Source organism: Prosopis cineraria, unplaced genomic scaffold (genome assembly GCF_029017545.1).
Source record: "Prosopis cineraria cultivar Desert tree isolate PC_DT_omini unplaced genomic scaffold, ASM2901754v1 PC12, whole genome shotgun sequence".
Lineage (NCBI taxonomy): Eukaryota > Viridiplantae > Streptophyta > Magnoliopsida > Fabales > Fabaceae > Prosopis > Prosopis cineraria.
In genome coordinates this window covers 37,483,683-37,504,859 of record NW_026555343.1, presented here as the reverse complement: position 1 = coordinate 37,504,859, position 21,177 = coordinate 37,483,683, and the positions used below count along the sequence as shown (strand labels likewise).

The following is a 21,177-nucleotide window of genomic DNA, read 5'->3' as shown; positions in this document are numbered from 1 at the left end:
CTCCTTATCTATAATAATGCCTACTCCATTGCGTGCACTTACTTTCCCTATATACCAAAGTTTAAAACCTTGAATATCCTTAGCTTCTTCTCCATGCCATTTTGTTTCTTGCAGGCAAAGGATATTGATTTTCCTTTGAATCATAACCCCTACAATCTCTACAGATTTACAATTTAATGTCCCAACATTCCAAGTACCAAATCTAATTTTGCTCTTATGGACTAACTTCTTTAGCCGCGTGCGTCCAGAATAACGCGATAGCCCTTGCTCATTTAACACTACATCCGGGCGCCGATGCAGCGGCTCTAACTCACTTATCACTATACTCGAGCCATGCAGCGCGTTACTTACGGGCAACGACCTAGCATTAACATTATAACGTCTATTGTTCATGTTCATGATAGATTCAACAAAGTTTTAAATTGACTGTTGATAGCCTAACACAACCCTCCTCCTTCACCCGGGCTTGAGACCGGCTATAAACATAAACGGAGTTATATCATTTTCTTTATTAAATAAAGCAAAACATAGCCATGACATGCATGTGTCAATGTCATACATCAAATATTTTCGGCCAAAAGAAAGGTCATCTGCACGAGTCATCCCATCTGGAAGGTATTGCGCAAGTGGAGATTGGAGACCTTGCACCTCCTGTTATATGTGTGTATGTGTGTTCAAATGGAATAAGAAGAAAAAACCTCAGCCTCACTAATCCCTTTTGTGCTTTCTTTGTTAAATTCTAATGGGGACTGGTGAGCACGTCAAAGTAAATTGTGTCCATTTTGATGATGATCAAAACCCAATCAAGTGCACCATATAGGTCTTTAGTCTTTGTTAAAATCACATGCTGAAAAAGAAAATTTATTAGTACTTTATCTCAATCAGAAATTTCAAAATTCTTTGGAAGTTCCACTGAGGTCAGCTTGAGAAAATTGACTATACAACCTTTTAGTCATTGTACAGACTACATTTAACAAGGTAACTTCAAGAATCTGATGCCAAGATAAACAAAACATATATCCAGAGAGGCATTAAATCTCAAGAAACTACTACTGTACGGTTGGTATCACAGCAAGCTGGAAGGCATAATAATCTCAAACAATTACTACACATTACCCTTTTCCTCTTTTCTCTCCACGAAATTAGGCGCTAGCCGTTCATGAACTCATTCTCTGGATCTGTAAACAGATTGAGCAAGGTTAGATTACAGAAGGACAAGATACAGAAACAGAAAAAGCTATCTGAAAAGGAAGTGAGACGTGGCAGAGCTCAATACCTTATTCACAAGTAAATTGACTTGTTCTCTGTACATTTCCTTCAAGTCCACAATATCCGCACGAAGTTCCTCCAGCTAGACATATATTTAATTACTTTTAGATAGAAAGTAACCATTCTTTTCAACGCTTTCATTAGTTAAAATTCTAACATGCTAAAAGATCATGTGCGCGCGCGCGCGTCCTAAATCCAAGTATAACCACTAGTCCTGATGTGTTTTTCTCCCCTTCTCATTTGGTTGCTAGTGATAATAAGTGAGACAATAATTTCTAAGAAAATTTATGAAAAGGGGTCATCGTGATTGTATGTGTTGCCATAGCTTATCTAACCGTTGTCAACAGCGAAATAAAAGATAACATGTCATGTTTTTAAGTTAACATAAAAGAGGTAATGCAATTGATTCTATTTGCTTGATCTGTTAGGGTTTTCTCGAACAAAGTGAGGACTCTGCTATTCCATCCTTGTTTTCGGGCAGTGACAAGTTTCAACAGAAGTATATTCATATGGTGAAAGAAAGCGAGTTCTTGGAACAGTTTGTGAGAGAACTTCTCCATTTTGCTTCTTTTCTTCTTTGTTTAGAAGAAAATTTACTCTGAATCAAGGGAAACTGAAATGTACCTCTTCATCACGTTCTCCCATTAACTCCAAAGCAGCAGAGTGCCTCTTCCTTAGTGCTTCTAACTCTGCTCGTAAGCCTGGCAACATGGTAGCCTCCCCACGCAACTTCTCACACTGCAGTGAGTGAAAGAGAATCATATTTAATAATATGACAGGCAAAGATACCATAAAGTATGAGAAGTGGAAGTTGAAGCTCACCTGTCCTGTCATTTTGACCAACTCCTCAGCAAGAGAATCACGAATAGATTCCATTGATGCCTGAATTATTATTAAACATAAAGTTCATCAATATCACAAACTTAAAATGCATTAGTTTATATCAGCTTACAGCTTGAACGTTATAACAAGTTTATGGTGCAAAAGAAACCATAGATCTACCATTGGGAAGCTATTGTGTCAGCTCAAGGAACAGAGAAGACAATCATACCAAACGTGACATATATGAAGCAAGTTCACCCTCCTTTTGACGAAGGGCAGCTGCAAAAGCATTAGGTGTCATGCTCTTCATATAGTAAGGACTCATGCTTGGCTCTCCAGGGTTTCTTCTCTCCGAGAAACTGCCAGATGAGTCCAGTGATGCCTGCAGAAAGTAGCTTTCTTCCATGCTTCCCAAGGAGCTCGCACTAGAGACTTTCCGAGATAGGTTGCCTGCATAATGAAATATAAGTTAGAGAACATTACAAGCTTCTAATCTAAGGGGAATCAGAGCATCATACCATTCTCAAAAGCAGAAATTTTCTTGGTTGTGGGAGAGTGATCATGAGCAGTCCTCTCCAAATCTACCCGTGCTGCCTTTTCCTTTTCGATCTCCTGGCCAAAATGTAGAATTTAATTCAGTAAACTTGTCAGAATAACCAGGAAGATTCCCATAAGATGTTCAGGATTCAACATATAATCAGGAATAAGAGGCAGTTATCATTTTTTGATACACAGATCTGTTCCACATGCATGCTCAATATTCTGGATTAGATTGCTCATATCATGTTTCTGTATTTTGTGATCAATATCCCTTGCAACCAAGGTACTAAAGGATGTTCACCAGTCCCAAATTCTCCAAACTCTCCTCAGATTTTAAATGTAATTTGGCAACTCATAGATGTTTATTCAATTTTCGTGAAGCTTGAATCCTCTTATCTCCATTTTTATCCATCTTACCTGTTCTCCACCTTTCCCCACCCTTCTTAAAAGCTCTTCCTTGGTCACAAGTGTTCATGCGCATGCATCATCTCTGACTCCACCATTTAATGTTCCACAGGACTAAGGGGTCCCACATTATCCCAAAGATGACATTTGCTTTAGTATTTACACATGATAGGTAAAATATACAATTTGGAATATACTCATTCCATTTTGTCCATTTAGTTGACGATGAAAAGTGCATGGGGTATCTGGAGTATCTTTTACAAGCTGATCTTACATAATAAAAACAACAGTTCCATCAAGGTAACGATTTTGTTTACTGTAATTAAGAATTCTGATTAAACAAGAAGAGTTACTATTAAAAGCTTGCATGCAGAATGTTAAAAAAAAAAAAAAAAATCCGTTGGATTGATTCATGCCCATTTACCCAAAGAGAGATAAAAAGATGCAAAATATAATTAAAAGGAATTAGGGGAGAGCATCATGCGAGGCATTATGATTAAAAATGTAAATTTTCTTTCCCAAGAAAAAAATAAACTTTCAGAGCCAGAAGCAGAAGCTTTACCTGCTGTAGATGTTCCCTCTGAATTAATGCCTCCTGTAAGTCATGTTTGTGTTTCTGCCTCAGTTCCCTAATCTCGTCTTCAAGCTGTCTCACACGACCTTCTTGAGTGTCAGCTTCCTCCTTGGCTGCGAGGTATTCCTGCCTATTTTCAGCTGCCCTTTGTCTCTCCTTCTCAAGGGACCTACTTAACTGGTTCTGTTCAGCTCTGAGGCATGAAATCTGTAATTCATCACTAGAATAAGTAATATCCGAATAGAACCCATTATGTGTGTTGTTTATTTACTCAAGAAATCGCATAACCTGAGCCTCAAGGACATTAATTCGAGACAAGGTTTGAGATAAGCGTTCATTTATGGACCGCTCTCTTTCTTCGGCAGCTGCAGCTTTAGCCTCTGCTTCCTGTAGACTCAATGGGAAAAAGATTAAGAAGCCTATTAATATGTCAATGAGATGGTTTCAGAAACTCAAATCATGAAGAATTCTAGTCACCTGTAGTCGAGAATTGAGGGTTCTCTCAACAGCAGCCCAAGCTTCTGCCCTTCTGGCATTTGTTTCCTGTTACCACGATAAATTCAAGTCATATACAACCTCCTAGCTGAACTAAGAAACTCAAGAAAAGTTTTTTTTTTCCCATATAAAAACCCTCAAAAACAGAAAAAAAAACAATTACTTAATATGCATGTTTACCTGCATGGCTTCAATTTGCCTTAAAAGTGGTCTTGTAGATTCTGGAACTTGTGTAATCAGTTCCTCACAACGTCTTTCACTTGCCTACATGAAACAGATAAACTTGAAAAGAGAAAGAAAAGTTGCTACAACTTCAACAAATCAATGAAAAATATATCATTTAAAGTACAAGCACAGCAAGAAAGCAGACCTGATATCGGTTTTGAAGATCCTCAATGTCCCTTCGAAGCATATCTTCTTTGAAGACTGCCTGAAGATGGATAATGAACACATTGATAAGAAATTTTTCAACTTATTAGCAAGAATGACAGAAAATGTAACAAAAACCTGTTGCTCCTGTCTACTTAAAGTTTGCCTCAATTCTTCAAGTGCCTGGACCAGCATGGATTCACGTTCCTCAGACTCTCTTTGACGACTCTCTAGTTCAGTTCTAGCTTCAGTGTTAGCACGTGCCTCTGCTAATGCTTCAGCCTCCTTAGCAGCTGCTAAAGCATTAGAATAATATTCTTTCTGTGCTGCAAATTCTGTTTGATGCTTCTGTATTGTTTCCTGCAATAACTTCTCTGTAGCCAACTTGTCCCTCTTGATACTTTCTACCTTATTCTCCTCCACCTGGATTACATACCATGAACCGCACAGCAGTTTGCAGGAGTTTTAAGATACCAAAAAAAAAAAAAAGTAATTCAAACTTAAAAAACAAAATCAATGGCAAATGAGTGTTATACCGTTTATATCACATGAAATTTCCACGCATTCAGGTATCATGATGAGTGAAGAAATTTACTTGAGAAAAATTACCAACTAACAGAAACTTCAAGAAATACTTTCATAACTCAATTACCTGAAGTTTAGTAGTCAAACCTTTCTTCTCCTCCTCAAGCTCTCTAATCTAGCTTTCAGCAAAAAAATTAAATAGAACTTTAATGCATCGTGTCCACAAAGAAAAAGATTAGAATTTGAGAAAAAGTGCAATTAGTAGCCTGCATACCTGAGCCCTTAATTTCCTCATTGTAGCTTCCTGAGCAGCCTGCTTTTTTGAAAGCTCTTCACCTGAAATGCAGACAATTTAATACTAAGAGAACTTATTTTGCTCAACCAAGTGAACTATTAACATGCTTCAAACAGAGTACCCTCCAAATTACAAAAGCAATTCCAATCAGATGACAAGCTTGAACAGTAAGGTTCACACAAAAAAAAAAAAAGTAATTATACAAAAGTATTCTTCCCCATCTAATGCTCTTTTTTCCCCAATATACCTTGTTTAACTTACAAAAGAAATTTCCACAATATGACAGTATTTGTTTTCTAAATATGTTAAACAACAGAAAGGTTCACTTACCAATTTCATAATACAACATTATCCTTTTCTATCCAAAGCTCTCTATTCTCCAATATACCTTGTCAAATCGCTTTCACCACTGCTGTAAAGCCAAAGATTGAAGGCATGGAACGGCAAGGTTGCTAAATTATGCCTCACATGCCCATTTAGGAAAGCTCACCCCATATGGCTCAAGTTGATATATTCTATGAGCATAAGAGAAGTGAAACTACATTCTAAACTTTTTTAGAATATTTAGAGCCCATGACTGGTAGCAATAAAATCTCCTTCAACAGAATAAGTGAAATATATCCAAGTAAAACGCAGGGCAAATATAGAGATCCAATCAGCATCCAGATGTTCAATGCCCAAAAAATTGATATTGTCAGTTAAGATTCTTGAAAAAATCATTTGTTATTTCAATAATAGCGCAAGATCCCTCTTGTGTAGATCCAAATTTATGATCACACTGGGGTCAATTCCTGGATCCAGCTAAGTTTTGGACACCTGTGCCCTAATGAACAGTTTATTTAGAGCTGTAGTTTGCCACCTAAAACATCATGTCATCATATCTAAAAGCACTAAAAAGTCAAAAAAAATTATCTATCCATTAAATTTTGAAGACATTTTTCATTGGTTTTTTAAAAAGCATATCATGTTTCTGAATTTTATAGGATTGATTACAGATATCTCTTTACCTTCAACCATAACTTGAGTAATTATTTCATCCTTTTCCTTCAATAAAGCAGCTGCATCACTTCTTTTACTCTGCTCTCGTCGAAGCGTATCCCTTTCCTTAGTGAGAGCATACAACTGCAATTATTCACATTAAAAAAAAAAAGAAGCATCAAAACTGCAACAGTTATTGCAGAAACTAGACAGTCTACTACTAAAAGCTTACACATAACTCCAATAATCCACTTTGATAAATCAAATTCTGTGAGAAAATGCTAGCACAGATGCGCACTGCTTAAATTAAAATGCTACACCTACCTTAGCAAGAATTTAAGTGCTTTCACTAAGGTTTCATGGTAACCACATATAAAACATAGGCACTGATATTGCTAAAATTTGATTGGTACACCTTCATTGGCGCATAAAATGGACAAAGCAGAGGACAAAGAAAACAGAAAATTTTATAAATCAGAAAACCAATATATTCCCATGTTATAGGACATGAACAATGCAATTTGTTCAAACCCACCTGTCTCTATTCCTTCATATTTTAGCTTTGAGTGATTAGGCACATGATCTTACACCTATTGCTCAATGGAAAACAATCTAAAATGATGAGATATTGCAAAATACAGAAACAAATTCCAAATCCAAGAGCCATGTCGCATCATGTTAAAGTGTGGGGTTACAATTTTCTTATTATTATGGCTTGTTGTTGTTGTTGTTGTTGTAAAAGAAACTCCAGGCTCATCCCTCAAAATTTCAAGGCATTAATAGGTAACCTTTATGAATTTTATTATAATTAAAAGGCACAAGCACCCAGCAACTAGGGTGGCATCAGACTGAAATGGATTGCACATGACATGAATATTAAGAACATCATTTCAAGCATGAAAATATTATCCTAAAGAAACTAGTTCCATATCAGATGATAAATTACATCACTTCCCTTCTACATGCTGCATATTTTGTTGGTTGTAACAACGTTAATTGAAACTACATTAAAACTACAGAAAGCTACACACAGCTTTTCACCAAACCTTGAGTGAACATTATAAATAACTTTGACAACCAATGAAAATGACAAAGAATTATGATGAGCCATACCTTTCGCTCAAGAGTTGCAATCTTCTGATGATATTCCTCACGCAAAGACTCAACTTCTGCCTCATTGGATTTTCTCTATTCCACGAGCAACAGCAATAAAGGAAGTGGGAAATAGAAGATAAGCAGAAGATGATAAAATTTATATTAAAAAAAAATCAGCCAACTACTTTACGAGAACACAAAAGAATTTCTCTAGAAAAAATGAAAGAAGAAAGCTGGCATGTGATAAGCAGGAAAAAGAAACATCCAAGCTAGGTTATTGTTAAGCAAAAGCAGGGTGCACATAAACAATGTCTTACTACATGCATTGCCTGAAAACAACAGTGTTTGATTTATAATACTTCTAGACCTGACACATGCTGAATTAAGAAGTTAAACCCAAGAAATTCTTGAACTCTGAAAAGTTTTTAAAGAAATGACCATTACGCTGCTGAATGCCTGCATCGTTGATGATTCAAATACAGCTCATTCTTTCATGACATGAGTAAAAATCTTACAGCATTAGCCAAATAATAAATTATGTGTTTCCATAATGCCAGATCATGTAAAGGAAAAGGTAAATGGGACCCAAGGCTAGCATCTGAGTCACAGTAAACAAAACGTGTCAATTCAGCAGACAAAAGTGAACATATGGCTGGCGTTTAAATGACTAGATCATTGAGGATTGAATAAAACAATAGGGGAAAAAAGAGAATTTAGAAAGATTAAATACAAGCAACAACTAAGGTAATAGAAAATTATACACCTTTAAATCCTCAATCATAGCTTTCATGTGTTCATTTTCACTCATTAATCTGGCAATCTCATCAGCTTTAGCCTGCAAAGAAATTTAAAACATCTTAGTTACAAGATTGCAATGGAAATATGGAATGTTAAATACTATGCTGAGTTCAACACGTGAACAAAGAAGACCAAAAGAAGAGTAACATAGATGCAACAAGCATGCAGCTTATTGATAAAATGGGACACTAGGAAGAAGAGTACCAAAAGCAAATGATATTTGGCAACTAATGGATGCCTCACTTTTGTGACAAGGCAATTGCAACAAGTTGATAGTATAATTGTAACAATTGCAACAATTAGATTTCTCTGAAAGGGTATGCATGGCAGAGGTAGTCCAATAAGATTTAAAGAGATTCAAGAACTATCAAGCTAGTAAAAATTTTTAACAAGATCAGCATCCAACAACACAACATGCATTAGGGAAAGTAAGCGTGCACAGCTGATTGTGGCAAGAATAATTTATCATGGAACAATTATCAATCCGTCCAAATATTGCACAAAAATACAAGTTTTGACAAAGTGAATTTGAAGCAGAATCTTACAGTCTGATCTCTACACCACTTCACAATCTTAATATTTTTGTTATATGGACAAAAAGCTTGATAATTTTTCTTGTCCAAGACAAAGCTAATTGACACTTATGTTTTTAATTAAGAAGAAAGGGATGAAAGCGAGATACAACTATCAAGAAACCACTTCATCATATTCCCATGCTTAACATTACAAGAATTGGTCCCTAAATTGTCATACAACCCAACCTTGATAAATTATTTCAGGAAAAAAAAAAGTGTTGCTATCATGATTAAGTGCAGCAAAAGAAATACCTGAGCTTGTCTTGCAGCACCTTGAAGTGCAGTTTCCATCATTTTCATCTCACTCTTCACCCCTCCAGTTCAAGCAAAGAATCTGAGTCAGACTTACCTGTTACAGAACTTAACTGCCGCTCTTTCTTGTCAGTTTCAACATCACTGACCAAATGATCCCCCTCAATTGCCCTAAGAATTTCTTCATTTTCATGCAAACCCAAATTGGGTAGCACAATAGAAGACTCGTTAGGAATAGCATTGGTTAAGTGTTCATTATATGACTGATCAATGCTATCAGTTTCCTCAGTAGCCACATAATGCAAAACAGGAGGCTTTGTCTCATCTCCATCCTCACCGTGACCTGATTCCTCACGTTGGACAGGAGAAACTTGCTCCATACTTGCTTTTTCTTGCACCCTCTCTTCTTTACTCTCATCTTCTGTCTTGTCTTGCACATCAGCAACACCATGTGACTCACTTTGCTCACTCAAACTACTCTCAACTTGATCCTGCCCAAGATTAACAGGCTTGGGTTGCACTGACACTAGGCTTGCAGTAGTCTCAACTTCACCAATTTCATTTTCTTGAGGGCTGTCAATAGACACAGAACGTTCAACATTCTGAATGGCTGGTTCAGACAAATCAGCTGACATTGCTGGTAACTGGTTTTCTGCCTTTTCATGGTCTGACTTCTGCATTATGGTTCCATTAGCTGACTCTATATGCTCATCACCCTCCTGTACTGTGATCACTTTCTTTTCTTCTCCAGAAGCAATTTCTTCAGCTTCAGTATGGGCTGCATTATCAGGTCCAACCATTTCTTTTCCCTCGGTTATTGTTGGATGATCTAAAGGCTCATTTTTTTCCATCACGTCCTCAGATACAGGTTTTTGTTTAGACGGTTCAGACTGTCCAGATGTTTTCTCAGTACTTTCCTCACTGTTATTCCCCATTAAGGTCATAACAGGATTGAATAAGCTTTTCTTTTCTGTAGCAACAGGCCATGATCCTGCACCTGCAAGACAAATGATAAGAAGCGCAATACCATAATTAGCAGGAAAAATTTAATATAGATTTCCTCTAAGAATGCGCATGCTGTTTTGGAACATTATAATTTCTCACTAATTTGAACATCCAAATTCCAAAGCATGATGGCGCCCTCTAGCTTATACTGCTTGATAATCCTTTGCAGGTACTCCAGTTACATGTTCACACAGCATAGAAATCCACTGAGAAAAACTAGTGTTTAGAACTTGGGCAATGTAATTACCTTCACTGCTGGATTCAGACTTCTCTTCAAACCCAAGAGCGGAGTCAAAATTTTTCTCAATATTCTTCACACTCTCCTGAAGCTTATTCACTGCTCCCGCCAAATCAGGGAAGTTGCCCCATGAATTTGTTCCACTAAACCACGCCATCTTCAAACAAGAAACAAAAAGAAAGTCATTGCACAAGTTACTCAAATCTCGCCAAAAAGACTAAATTTTCATTTTATATAATTTCATATTGCACAAATCAAGAACAATGAAACAGATCAAAAGCAATCAAATTCAATCCATGCATCACAAGAAATCATCACTCCAAGCATCGAAAAACAGTTACTTATCCGAATATCATTCGTCTATAGAAAATGGGCACACCAAAAAAAAATGGTCGATTAAAAAATGCGAGTTATAATCCTGTAATCTGTCAATGAGAAAACAGAGATTAATGCAGAGGAATCGAATTTGTGAAGGGAAACAATTCTTGACGAATTCGAACCTTGGGGGCCCGTGATCAAGCGACGTCCTTGGATCCGGCAATCAAATCATTGTTTCAACAGATTGAGCTCATAGTTGTGTTAACGAGTTTCGTTTTAAAAATGTAACATAAACAAAATGGAGGGGGAAAACAGATTTGCCAGTGAAATTCTCTGAACTCAAAGAAGCATAAGAAAGGGAAAATGGGCATGGGAAGAAACACGAGAAGAGAGTGATATGGTATGGTGGGAAAGCCGATGATTTGATGAACTAAGCAAACCCAGGCGGTGGATTGTCCGACGCGAAAATTAGCTCCCAGACCCGACGACGCTGGTGACGTCTGCAACGGTAGTCGTATTAGGCTGTTAGCTTCTCTGTTTTTTAGACCAAAATTAGCTTCTCATTAAATACGACTCTCAAATTGTAAAATATTTTTAAATAAAATTTTATATATTAATAAAACTCATTAAATATATTTTATAATTTTATTTTTTTAAAATAAAAATATAAACTTATCAAAATATTTTTTATTTAATATTTTATTTATAAAAAATATTTAAAAAGAGAATATATAAAAAGAACAATATTAAAAAAATATCATTAATAAAAATTTATTTTTATTAAAATATCTTATATTTTAATATGCTAAATCTCCTCTAAAAATGTCTTATAAGATGAAGGGAGTAATTCATATTTTACCTGAATTGCATGAATTTTTCCCACTTCTTTAAATTACAAAATTAAATGTCCCTAAAGGTGAATAATAAAAAGTTTAAGATATAAATTTTCACTCAACAATAATAACAAGTTTTACTTCATTAAATAAAGTTAACATAAATTGCCCCATGTTATTGTACCTTATCAACAAACAAGGATTTAAATATATTGATATTCAAAATGTCTCATTCAACAATTTTTTTAAATGTTCTCTTTATTTTTTATTTGTCCATTTTTAAATAGCTTAAGATTATTATTTTTCATTTTTTTCGATACCTCCCATAGTCTTTTCTATACATATCCAAATCACTTCAAATAATTTTTATTATATTTTTTTAATAGACATCACACTCACTTTTTTTTTTATATATGCTCTCGTTATCATCTATGCTACTTGAATTTTACACCTGTGTTATCCATTTAAAGTAAAGCCTAACTTGGGCAAAAAAAAAAATCTTACATTCATTACTATATAACATAATTAGTTTTATAATAATTTGATCAAACTTCCATTTAAACTTTATTAGATATCTTTTGATCACAAATTATTCTTGCAGTCTTCATTTGAATAATTGCTCTCAAATATATAAACTTTTCCACTAATGGTATTAGTTGATTTTTCAATTTCACTTTCAAATTACTACTACCTAACATCTCATCAAAATTATAATACATATATTCCATCTTATTCTTACTTAGATAAAAATCTTTTGACTCTAAGGTCATTTTTCCATAACTCTAGTTTGAAGTTAATCTCTTCTTGATTCCACGATAAGAACTACATTATTTACAAAAAGCATTAAATTAAGAGTTTTCTCTTAAATATGTTCAGTCAAACAAGTAAGGGTTCAAAAATAATTCCTAATGTAGAAGAGCCATTATAGGAAAGTCTTTTATATCATCACTTGTTATCCTTGTACTAATTACTACTTCTCATATATATATATATATATATATATATGCATAGCTTTAATATAAGCAACTAAACTCCTTTTTATCCATGACTTTCCAAATCATAAGTTTTTCCCATTTCAATTAGAAAAAAGTATAAAAACTTATGACTAAGTGTATGTTTGATTTTCAATTTATCAAAAATTTATTTGGTGAAAGTTCATTTGATGAAAGTCGATTTAGTAAAAATTAGTTATTGTAACAAAATTTATATTTGAATACTTTTTTTCAAAAGTCAGTTGATACACTGAAAGTTATTTAAATTATGATAGTGAAATATACTTTTGAATGTACAATTACTAAAAAAGATATTAATTTATGATGATTTGTAGTTTTTATTATATAAATGTAATATATTTAAAATATTTAAAAAATATGATAAAGATTTTAAATAACATAAAATTTGATCTATAATGCTAAAAATTTAATTTCTAGTTATTTATACTTTTTAAATTTTTAATTTTAAAAAATGAGATAAAGACTTATAATTTTTATTATATATTATGCTAAAAATTAACATGATTAATTATTTAATTTATAATTTATAATGCTAAAAACTTGATAGCTAATCATTATTATTATTATTGAAACGATAATTATATTTTTAATGAATTAACTATTTTTAAATAAAAAATTAAACTTGTGATAGTATGATTAAATAATACCTCACTTTTCAAATTCATTTTTTCAAAAGCTAAAAAATGTAGCTTTCAGTTTTTATGTTTGAATCTAGTTAGAAAGTCCTTTCTAAAAGCACATTTGATATAATAAAATAACCCCAAACAATTTTTCACATCTCAAAAATAGAAAAACAATTTTGAAATATAAAAAGTAAATAAATCAAATGGTGCCTAAGACTTGAATTCCTTTTCTAGGAAATTTAAAAATAAGTATATGATGATACATTAAAAAAATCAACCAAATCCATCCATCTATTAACGTCGGGAGTCCATTGCAGTGATACATTAACAATAGTATAATTTATTATTAAAGTTTTTTATATCATATGGATTTATTTTTTAAAAATTTATCGGATTCTATTATCAGTCTATAATATAATTAATTAAAGTAACTTCAAGCATGTGAACCAAATTCAAAATTTAGACACATTATTCATAGCTCATTAACAATATGATTTTTTAATGATATTGGCTAATCATGCATTTGAAAAGAAATAACATTAAAAAAGATTATGCGGAAACATTATGATTTTCCACACATTTTTAAACTTTTCAGTGCATTATAATTTATAATTATATAAAATGTAGGTTCCCTATAGATTATCAATATTTGAATCCTGTCGCTATTTTACCTTTCACAACATAAACACAGGCTTCAGGCTTTCACGGGACCACTTGCAGTCTTGCATCATGACAGTATCGGGATAATTTTTACTCAATTATCTTATAGAATTTCTCTATTTGATTTACCAAAAAAAGAATTTCTCTTATTTGATTACTCTATTTTTGGGCTCCCCAACAATTTTAACTTTCTTATCACCAACTTAAACTTCATGGTCTGATGGTTCCCAGACTTCTGACCAATAATCCCTCCTCATTGAATCCCACAGGCTAGGGTTTTATACCTTTGCATCAAATCTTCTCACCTATACATACATTTCAATACTTACTCTTTGAAATTTCAGTTCACAATCTCGACATGTATTGAATGACTAAGAGCATGTTAAATTTTATATTGGAAACCATGGTTTAAGGGTGCAAAACAACTCAATTTAAAAATTAATAATTTAAGAAATGGTATAATAATTTTAAAAATAATTGTATAAGGCAAAAAAATATAATAACATAAGTAAAATTATATATTTTTTCATTTTGGGAAACAATACATTGAGGATGTATTTGGGCAAAAATGTATTGATAAGGTTGATATAGAGTGTACGCCTGAAAGAAAAAAAAACTATTATCTAAGGGTTTCAAAACTAATCCAAATTGAACTGAACTAGCATAAGCTGATTAAAATCAATTATAAATAAAGTTTGGTTTGGTTTTTCTTTTCAAAAAAGCCAATTAGTTTGATTTAATTCAAGTTTTTACTTTTAAAAATTTTAATTAAATCGAATTAAGTCTTATTATATTTATTATGTATATTTTTATAAATTTGTCAAAGTTTTGTTCCCCTTTCACATTTAATTATTTGTAAATCATTAGTAAAAATGAGTTACAATTAGCTAAATACTATTTATAACAATTTATGATAATTTTTAAAATTTTATAATTAAGTGTTTTAAAGATAATATATTAATTTTTAATAGTTAGGTATACTAATTAATTGTTAAAAATATTCTTTTGTGCTCAAGAGATTTTTTCATTACAAATAATAATTATTAATTAAAAATTACCAGCGGACACAAGTATATATTAATGATTAAAAAGAATATCTCATTAAAAAAAATTCAAACTTGATCCAGATTTAAATAAAACAAAACCAAACTTAGAGAGGGAAAAAAAACCAAATAGGTTCCAAACTATAGTAAATTGATTGGTCAAGTTCAATCTAATTTTTTCTTAAAATTAAACCAAATTAAACTTATGAATATCCTTACCTTTAATATGTTTAATGAGTTTAATTTTTTTATTTGAATTTATGAAACCAGTTAAAATATCATACATGTAAAAAGCTTTTGAATTCAAATATTTTTTATTTAGTCTATAGGTTCAAAATTTTAAAAATAAGAGTGCAGGATTGTGAAATTTACATAGGGAGAATGATAATTAAGGACCTTTAAGAACATTAATCCTAATTATAGACTGTAAAATTTTAAAATTTCAGTTAAGGACCATGGTCCTTAATTGCAATAAAAAAATATAGTTTGTGAGGTGAAATTTAGTATTATTGCTTAAAAATTTACTAACCCAACTTAAAAAAATTTGTAACATATATTGTGAAAACATGAACCTCCACTTAAAAATCAATTGTTTAACAAAAAGCGCCACTTAAAAATTCACTAACTCAACTTGAAAAAATTTCTAATGTATATTGTGAAAACATGAAACTCTACTTGAAAATCGATTGTTTAATAAAAAACATTAATTTAGACAAATCACTTTTTATTAATAATTCTCAAGTAGAGTTTTATTTTTTCACAATATACATTAGAAATTTTTTCAAATCTAGTTAGTAAATTCTCAAATGGTGCTTTTTGTTAAACATTTCATTTCTAAGTAGGGTTTCATATTTTCACAATATACGTTGGTAATTTTCTCAAGTTGGGTTCATAAATTTTCAAGTTGTATTAGTGAATCCTACTTTACAAATTATATTTTTTAATCACAATTAAAAATCATAATCTTTAACTAAAATTTTAAAATTTCACGGTGTGTAATTAAAATTAATGTTCTTAAAAAATCCTTGATTGTCATCCCCTTTTTTACATACCCCATATATAATTTTTTCCATGTGAAACTAAACACGCAATTGGCGATTGGCCGCCACTGTGATAAATGCAATTGGCGATTTCCAATGTGAAACTAAACACGCAACTAGCTTTCTGACACCCCGAGACAATGAATGCACACTTTTTATTCTTTCATGTAATAATGGCATTAAACCAAGTACATTTTTTTCTTTGCACAGTCATTTAAGCCCTGCAACAAAACCCTCAGCTCTTCTGTCTTCCAATCCTCTCCAAGAAAAAGAAGTTACTTGGACCTTTAAGAATCTCCATAAAATCACACTCTCGCATAACCTTGGCAGCAGAATTCACTAACCCAAGATATCTGAAATTGACTTGTTCAAGATTTGAAACAGCTCCTGCCTGTATCAAGAAAGTACTTTCAAGTGAGAGAGAAACACAGTCAGCTTCAAAAATTTATTTTCTTTCTTTACAGATATTCATTACGAATGTAACATGATATGGGGGTTCTATTAAAGGTCATGAGTGAGTTAATATAAGATGATTCTGATGGAAACTTGAATATAGGTCATTGACATTCTTCTTACCTATCAGGCTTGAACAAGAGATAGCGGTAAATGAACCACTGAATCAAAACAGAGAAAGTTGAGTTGATTAGTCATTGTAAATTAATCAAGGATCTACAAGTGACAAAAACACAGAATTAGAATGATTCAGTGATCAGTAAATTTGAATGATCTCAACTTATGGTGTTTTAATTCCACAAGAATTATTTAGCACTGCCTAAATTATGAGTGTGGCACTTACTGAGCTGAACAGTATTCCAATTAATTCCAGTGCACCTGGGATAACTGGCAATTTATCAATGGCCTACACAGAAATCACAAATTGGGAAAAACAATAAGAACTAAAACAGCAAACTTAGAGGAATAAAGTACGGACTGAATAGCTAATGTGCTTGAAAAGCAGTATAAACCAAATTTCAGTTGACCACAGCATGAAGCAAAAAGTTTATCACCAAAGCTGTTGTGGAAAACTTTACCTGATACCTCAAGGTTACTTGGAAGGTTATAGATTAAAATATGTACAAAAAACCACAATCAGTTACATTTATTTACAGCTCAAATGTAATAATCCACATCTAACATTGAATAGTTCACAGTCCCTATCAACTTCTAAACTTGTAAGATCTAATAGTTTGTAATACAGTTTCCACATCTTCATAGTTCAGAGTAGAAGAAAGATTCATTTTCGAAAATAATATTAAAAAATAGTGAGCATTACCGTAATCAGATTTACTGATGCCCAAAGTGCCACCACAGCTGTAAATCCCAAACCAATTAGTCCCACCCGATCCTCAGGCTTTATCCCACTGTTTTTAAATAAACAAAGAAGAAACAAACAAGCCACTTAAACAAGAAGGAACTTTCTGTGTTTGAATGAGTGAGATAAAAAAATAGATAGATAGACATGAGAGAGTGAAGGTGTGGTGAACTCACGACATTCTGAACAGACTTAAACACAGTAAGGGAGGTTGAAGATTCAGAACTTTCCCCAGTAGCCTTCACAGTAAACACACTAGCAGCATGATTCTGTCTCCCTGTGGTGAGCGCAAATACCAGAATTCATGAAACAAGGAATTTAAGCATGACACGTAAAAATACGTATAACATGTTAACATTCCCTATCAATACAAGTTATAAGTAATCAAATGAATACAAAGTACTGTGACTCTGTTCATAATCATTATAGCTTCCTAGAGCAGCTTTCCTGCAGAAATCTAATGGGGAATTCTATTTGAATTAAAATTATACTGTTAGAATCACTTGCAAACTAGACTTCTGATCCAAACAATCGCAACTTCTCACCAATTTCACTTCTACCAAGATCTTGTGCAACTTTAGAAATTTGGGAGACAGCAAACTTCCCAATTACATGCCCCAGGTTGCAACTTGGTCATTTGATCACATTTTCCCAGCCTCCCCAACCCATACCAAACACACTCATCCCCATCAAAATTCAAAATTTCACAGGAAATTGGAACTAACATTTAAGTATCTCCCCCAGATCACTCACTTGGACATAAGCCACCGATGCTTAAAATCCATAATTAATATTCAATTGCATGCTACTACCTACAAGTGTAAGCAGTGAAAACAGATGAACAAATACACATGGATTTAAGATATTCGAAACCCCCACACTTATATATATATATATATATATATGTATAAGAAATTGACATTTGAAAGAGAAGCAAATTGCCAAGACAAGGTTACCTGTTACAAGAGAAATAGGGGACCTTTTGAAGTTCCCTGAAAAAGGTTTTCCACCATGGACCAGTAATGCTGGCGGCAGGTTACAAGTTATCGAAGCCATTTGCCGTCAGAAGCTCCAGCACAAACTTGTGAAAATAAACATTAAATACTAAATTTTTTTAGTGCACCGTTCCTCATTCAAAGCCAGAGACAATCAGATGAAAGAAAACAAAAGTAAAACTCTAAAATTAGGAAGCAAATTAGTGCTTTACCTTATGCTGCTTCTGCAATTTGTGAGCCTTGGAGAGGCAATGTTTCAGAGAATTCTACTCAAAACAGCACACACCTTGAAAAAGAGCGTCCGCTTTCGAACCTCCGATTCGTTTCAGCCACAAAATGTTGAGAGGTTGGGCCTATCATACCTATCATGGATCACGGCAAAACGACACACCATAGAAATCCTTTGATGCCGTTTAGTTTGGTCCTGGAAAATTAGCACTTGAATAAACGTTTAGTTTGATTCCCACCCCCCCCTCACTTTATTCATTAAATTAAACATCTTCCTAAAAATATATTTTGAACTTGCTACTACAGAACTTGATCATTTTACTCTAGTTCTCAAAAGAATACTAAGGGTTCCATGATATTCCTAAATCATATGTTAAACAAGTTAAAAGAGAAAAACATAATTATAAAGTTCAAGCGTAATATCCATCATATTTGACAAAGCATCATGTCCTTCAAAATCATTATATCATTATATTGTTTAATCGTGACATTTTTAGGCCACTTTAATCATAGCATATTTCAAAGGAAATTAAACATAAACTTTATATTAGGTCATTCTTGTATTTTATTTTCCTTAATAAAATTTATACGACAGAATACTTGAGACATTATTAGGTTGAAGAAGTCTTCTTGTAGTAAGTTTAGGTTAAGTAAGTTAATAGATAGTAGATGTGAGACTAATGTGATTATTAAGCATTCAATTTTCATATAAAAATGTCATATTTGTCAAAATATTATATCACTCAAAATGCTTTCAACATTTTGGTTTATAGTCACAGCAATATCATATTAGTTCTAAATCTTTTTTTTTTTTGTTGATGAACTTAACTAAGACAACAATCTTTAGAGTATTGAAATAAAAGCTTGAATTGAAGTTCACATCTTGGTCCTGCTATATTTTTGTCTTCATAGCCCACTTGGTTGGTTCTACAGATAGTTTGAAAAATTCATTAAAGAACCATTTACTTAACTAAAATAGAATGTTACTGTAGGAAGTCTTTTAACAATAATTATTTTATGCTTTTTATATTGATTATTAAAAATAAATAAAGAGAGAGAAGTGAAAAGTTACAATGTGAAAAATACTTCTCACATCAATTCCGTATCAGTTACTTATATAACTAATATGAAAAGTCTTTAAAAAACAAATAATTTTTTTAAATGATCTTTTAACAATATTTATGGAGAAAACCATTGTAAATTTTTTTTTTACAATGGTTATCTGCAAATAACCATTACAAAAAAATTTCCACAATGATTTTCATATAACTATTGTTAAAAGTTTATTTTTTTAAATTTTTTTTTGTACATCCAAAACTTAAATTGTATGGATTATATAACAAGCATAAACATTCAGCCAAAAAAATCACAATTATTATACAACAAGTTACAACTACACTAATATATATTTATAAAATTAACTAATATAATATTTTTCTCCTTATAACTAATATGTTAATTTATATATATATATATATATATATTTGTTCAAATACTAAAAAAAATAAAAAATATATAATTAATCCAATAACAATGTTAACAAAATACTCAAATATAAAAATATTCAATTAAATCAACTATTATTAAGTACAAATTTGAGAATTAATATAAAGATTTGAAGATATAAATTCATCTATAAAAATACTAAACTATACATATATTCAATTAAATAAACCAATCACAAGACTAATAGGCAATAAAAATTAAGAAAAATAAATAAAAATAAAGAATTACGATAGAAGAGCTAGCAAAATCTCCCTAATAGAAGAGGAAGATGGAAGAAAATGAGTACACCATACCTATAAGTTGAAATAACAAGAAGGAGAATGAAAGTGGAAGACTTATGCATTGGTAGCCACCAACACACCACCCAAGGCACCCATATATCACCCACGACCAAGAGAGTGGAAAAGGAAAGGAAAAGTACTTCAAATGGAAAGAAAATACAAAAGTGGAGGAGAAAAAGCTTACTCTTCTAGTTCTGTTAAAAATGAAGGAAAAATGAAATATGCATCTCTATGGAACCTAAACATTGATAGCGATGACAACGATGATGGGCAATAATATAACGTTCATCCTCCATTAAACACATTTAATGAATAAAGCTTATGGTAATCGAGGGATTAGTTTCGAAGAGTGATTATTAAGGTTTAATCTAAAAGAAAAAAATCCCAATTTTTTAAACAGAAATGGGTTAAAAATCGATCAAAACCTTTCATATTAAAGTAAAAATAAGTTTTAGAAGTATGAGATACTTCAAAGAAGTGAAAGAAGTCGAAAATGGTTGAAAATAAATTGTGCACTAAAATACAGAGCAATACACCTCGACAAACGTACTCTACGTCGTGGCGTGTTGCTCTCTGTGCCACGCGTGACGGTGTGTTGCACGATTCTTTATGGTTCTGCTGTCATTTGACAGCAGAATTGGGGGGAACTTTTGACTCACCTCAATTTTTCGTCCGATGTTCGAATGACATGATCTAGGTGTCTACAGAAAGTTCTTTTCCTGTACTAGCTAATGGCGCGCGGGTTTTACTCTTAAAACAAGTCACACTAGGAAGTTGGACACTCAAACACATTTTAACCACTTTTTAACACTTTAACACAAAATAGGTGTCCAAAACCCTCAACAAGTGTAAAAGCTTTTCCTAACATTTGGATCATGTCTAATGGACCTAGGACTAATAGTACAACACGGCACAAGCCCCAAAACGACAAAACATCATTATAACTGAAATTTACTTCTCAACCCCAATTTACCAAAAACAAAGGGGGAGGTAAATTAGCATTGCATTTAATTCAAATCATCAAAACATGTTCAAAACTTCATTTCTACACTTGCACTAGTATTTTGACCCTATAAACATATGTATGATA

At 32.5% G+C, this 21,177-nt stretch overlaps 2 protein-coding genes across 2 annotated transcripts; both read right to left on the bottom strand.

Moving 5' to 3' along the window:
- Positions 1 to 842: 842 nt before the first annotated feature.
- LOC129288406 (golgin candidate 5-like) lies at positions 843 to 11,072 on the bottom strand. Its single transcript, XM_054924950.1, is given in 21 exon segments — positions 843 to 1,178; positions 1,277 to 1,351; positions 1,894 to 2,007; positions 2,092 to 2,151; positions 2,321 to 2,541; positions 2,610 to 2,703; positions 3,599 to 3,817; positions 3,899 to 3,997; positions 4,088 to 4,153; positions 4,286 to 4,369; positions 4,476 to 4,535; positions 4,613 to 4,897; positions 5,127 to 5,174; positions 5,274 to 5,335; positions 6,302 to 6,416; positions 7,386 to 7,460; positions 8,131 to 8,202; positions 8,993 to 9,054; positions 9,057 to 9,989; positions 10,245 to 10,392; positions 10,736 to 11,072. Coding segments are annotated over 20 exon segments (2,913 nt in total). The 5' UTR covers positions 10,736 to 11,072; the 3' UTR covers positions 843 to 1,157.
- A 4,829-nt stretch (positions 11,073 to 15,901) lies between these two features.
- LOC129288921 (protein CURVATURE THYLAKOID 1C, chloroplastic) lies at positions 15,902 to 18,444 on the bottom strand. Its single transcript, XM_054925735.1, is given in 8 exon segments — positions 15,902 to 16,156; positions 16,342 to 16,379; positions 16,562 to 16,624; positions 17,039 to 17,119; positions 17,121 to 17,126; positions 17,254 to 17,354; positions 18,034 to 18,158; positions 18,285 to 18,444. Coding segments are annotated over 7 exon segments (441 nt in total). The 5' UTR covers positions 18,134 to 18,158; positions 18,285 to 18,444; the 3' UTR covers positions 15,902 to 16,104.
- Between the last annotated feature and the right edge of the window lie 2,733 nt (positions 18,445 to 21,177).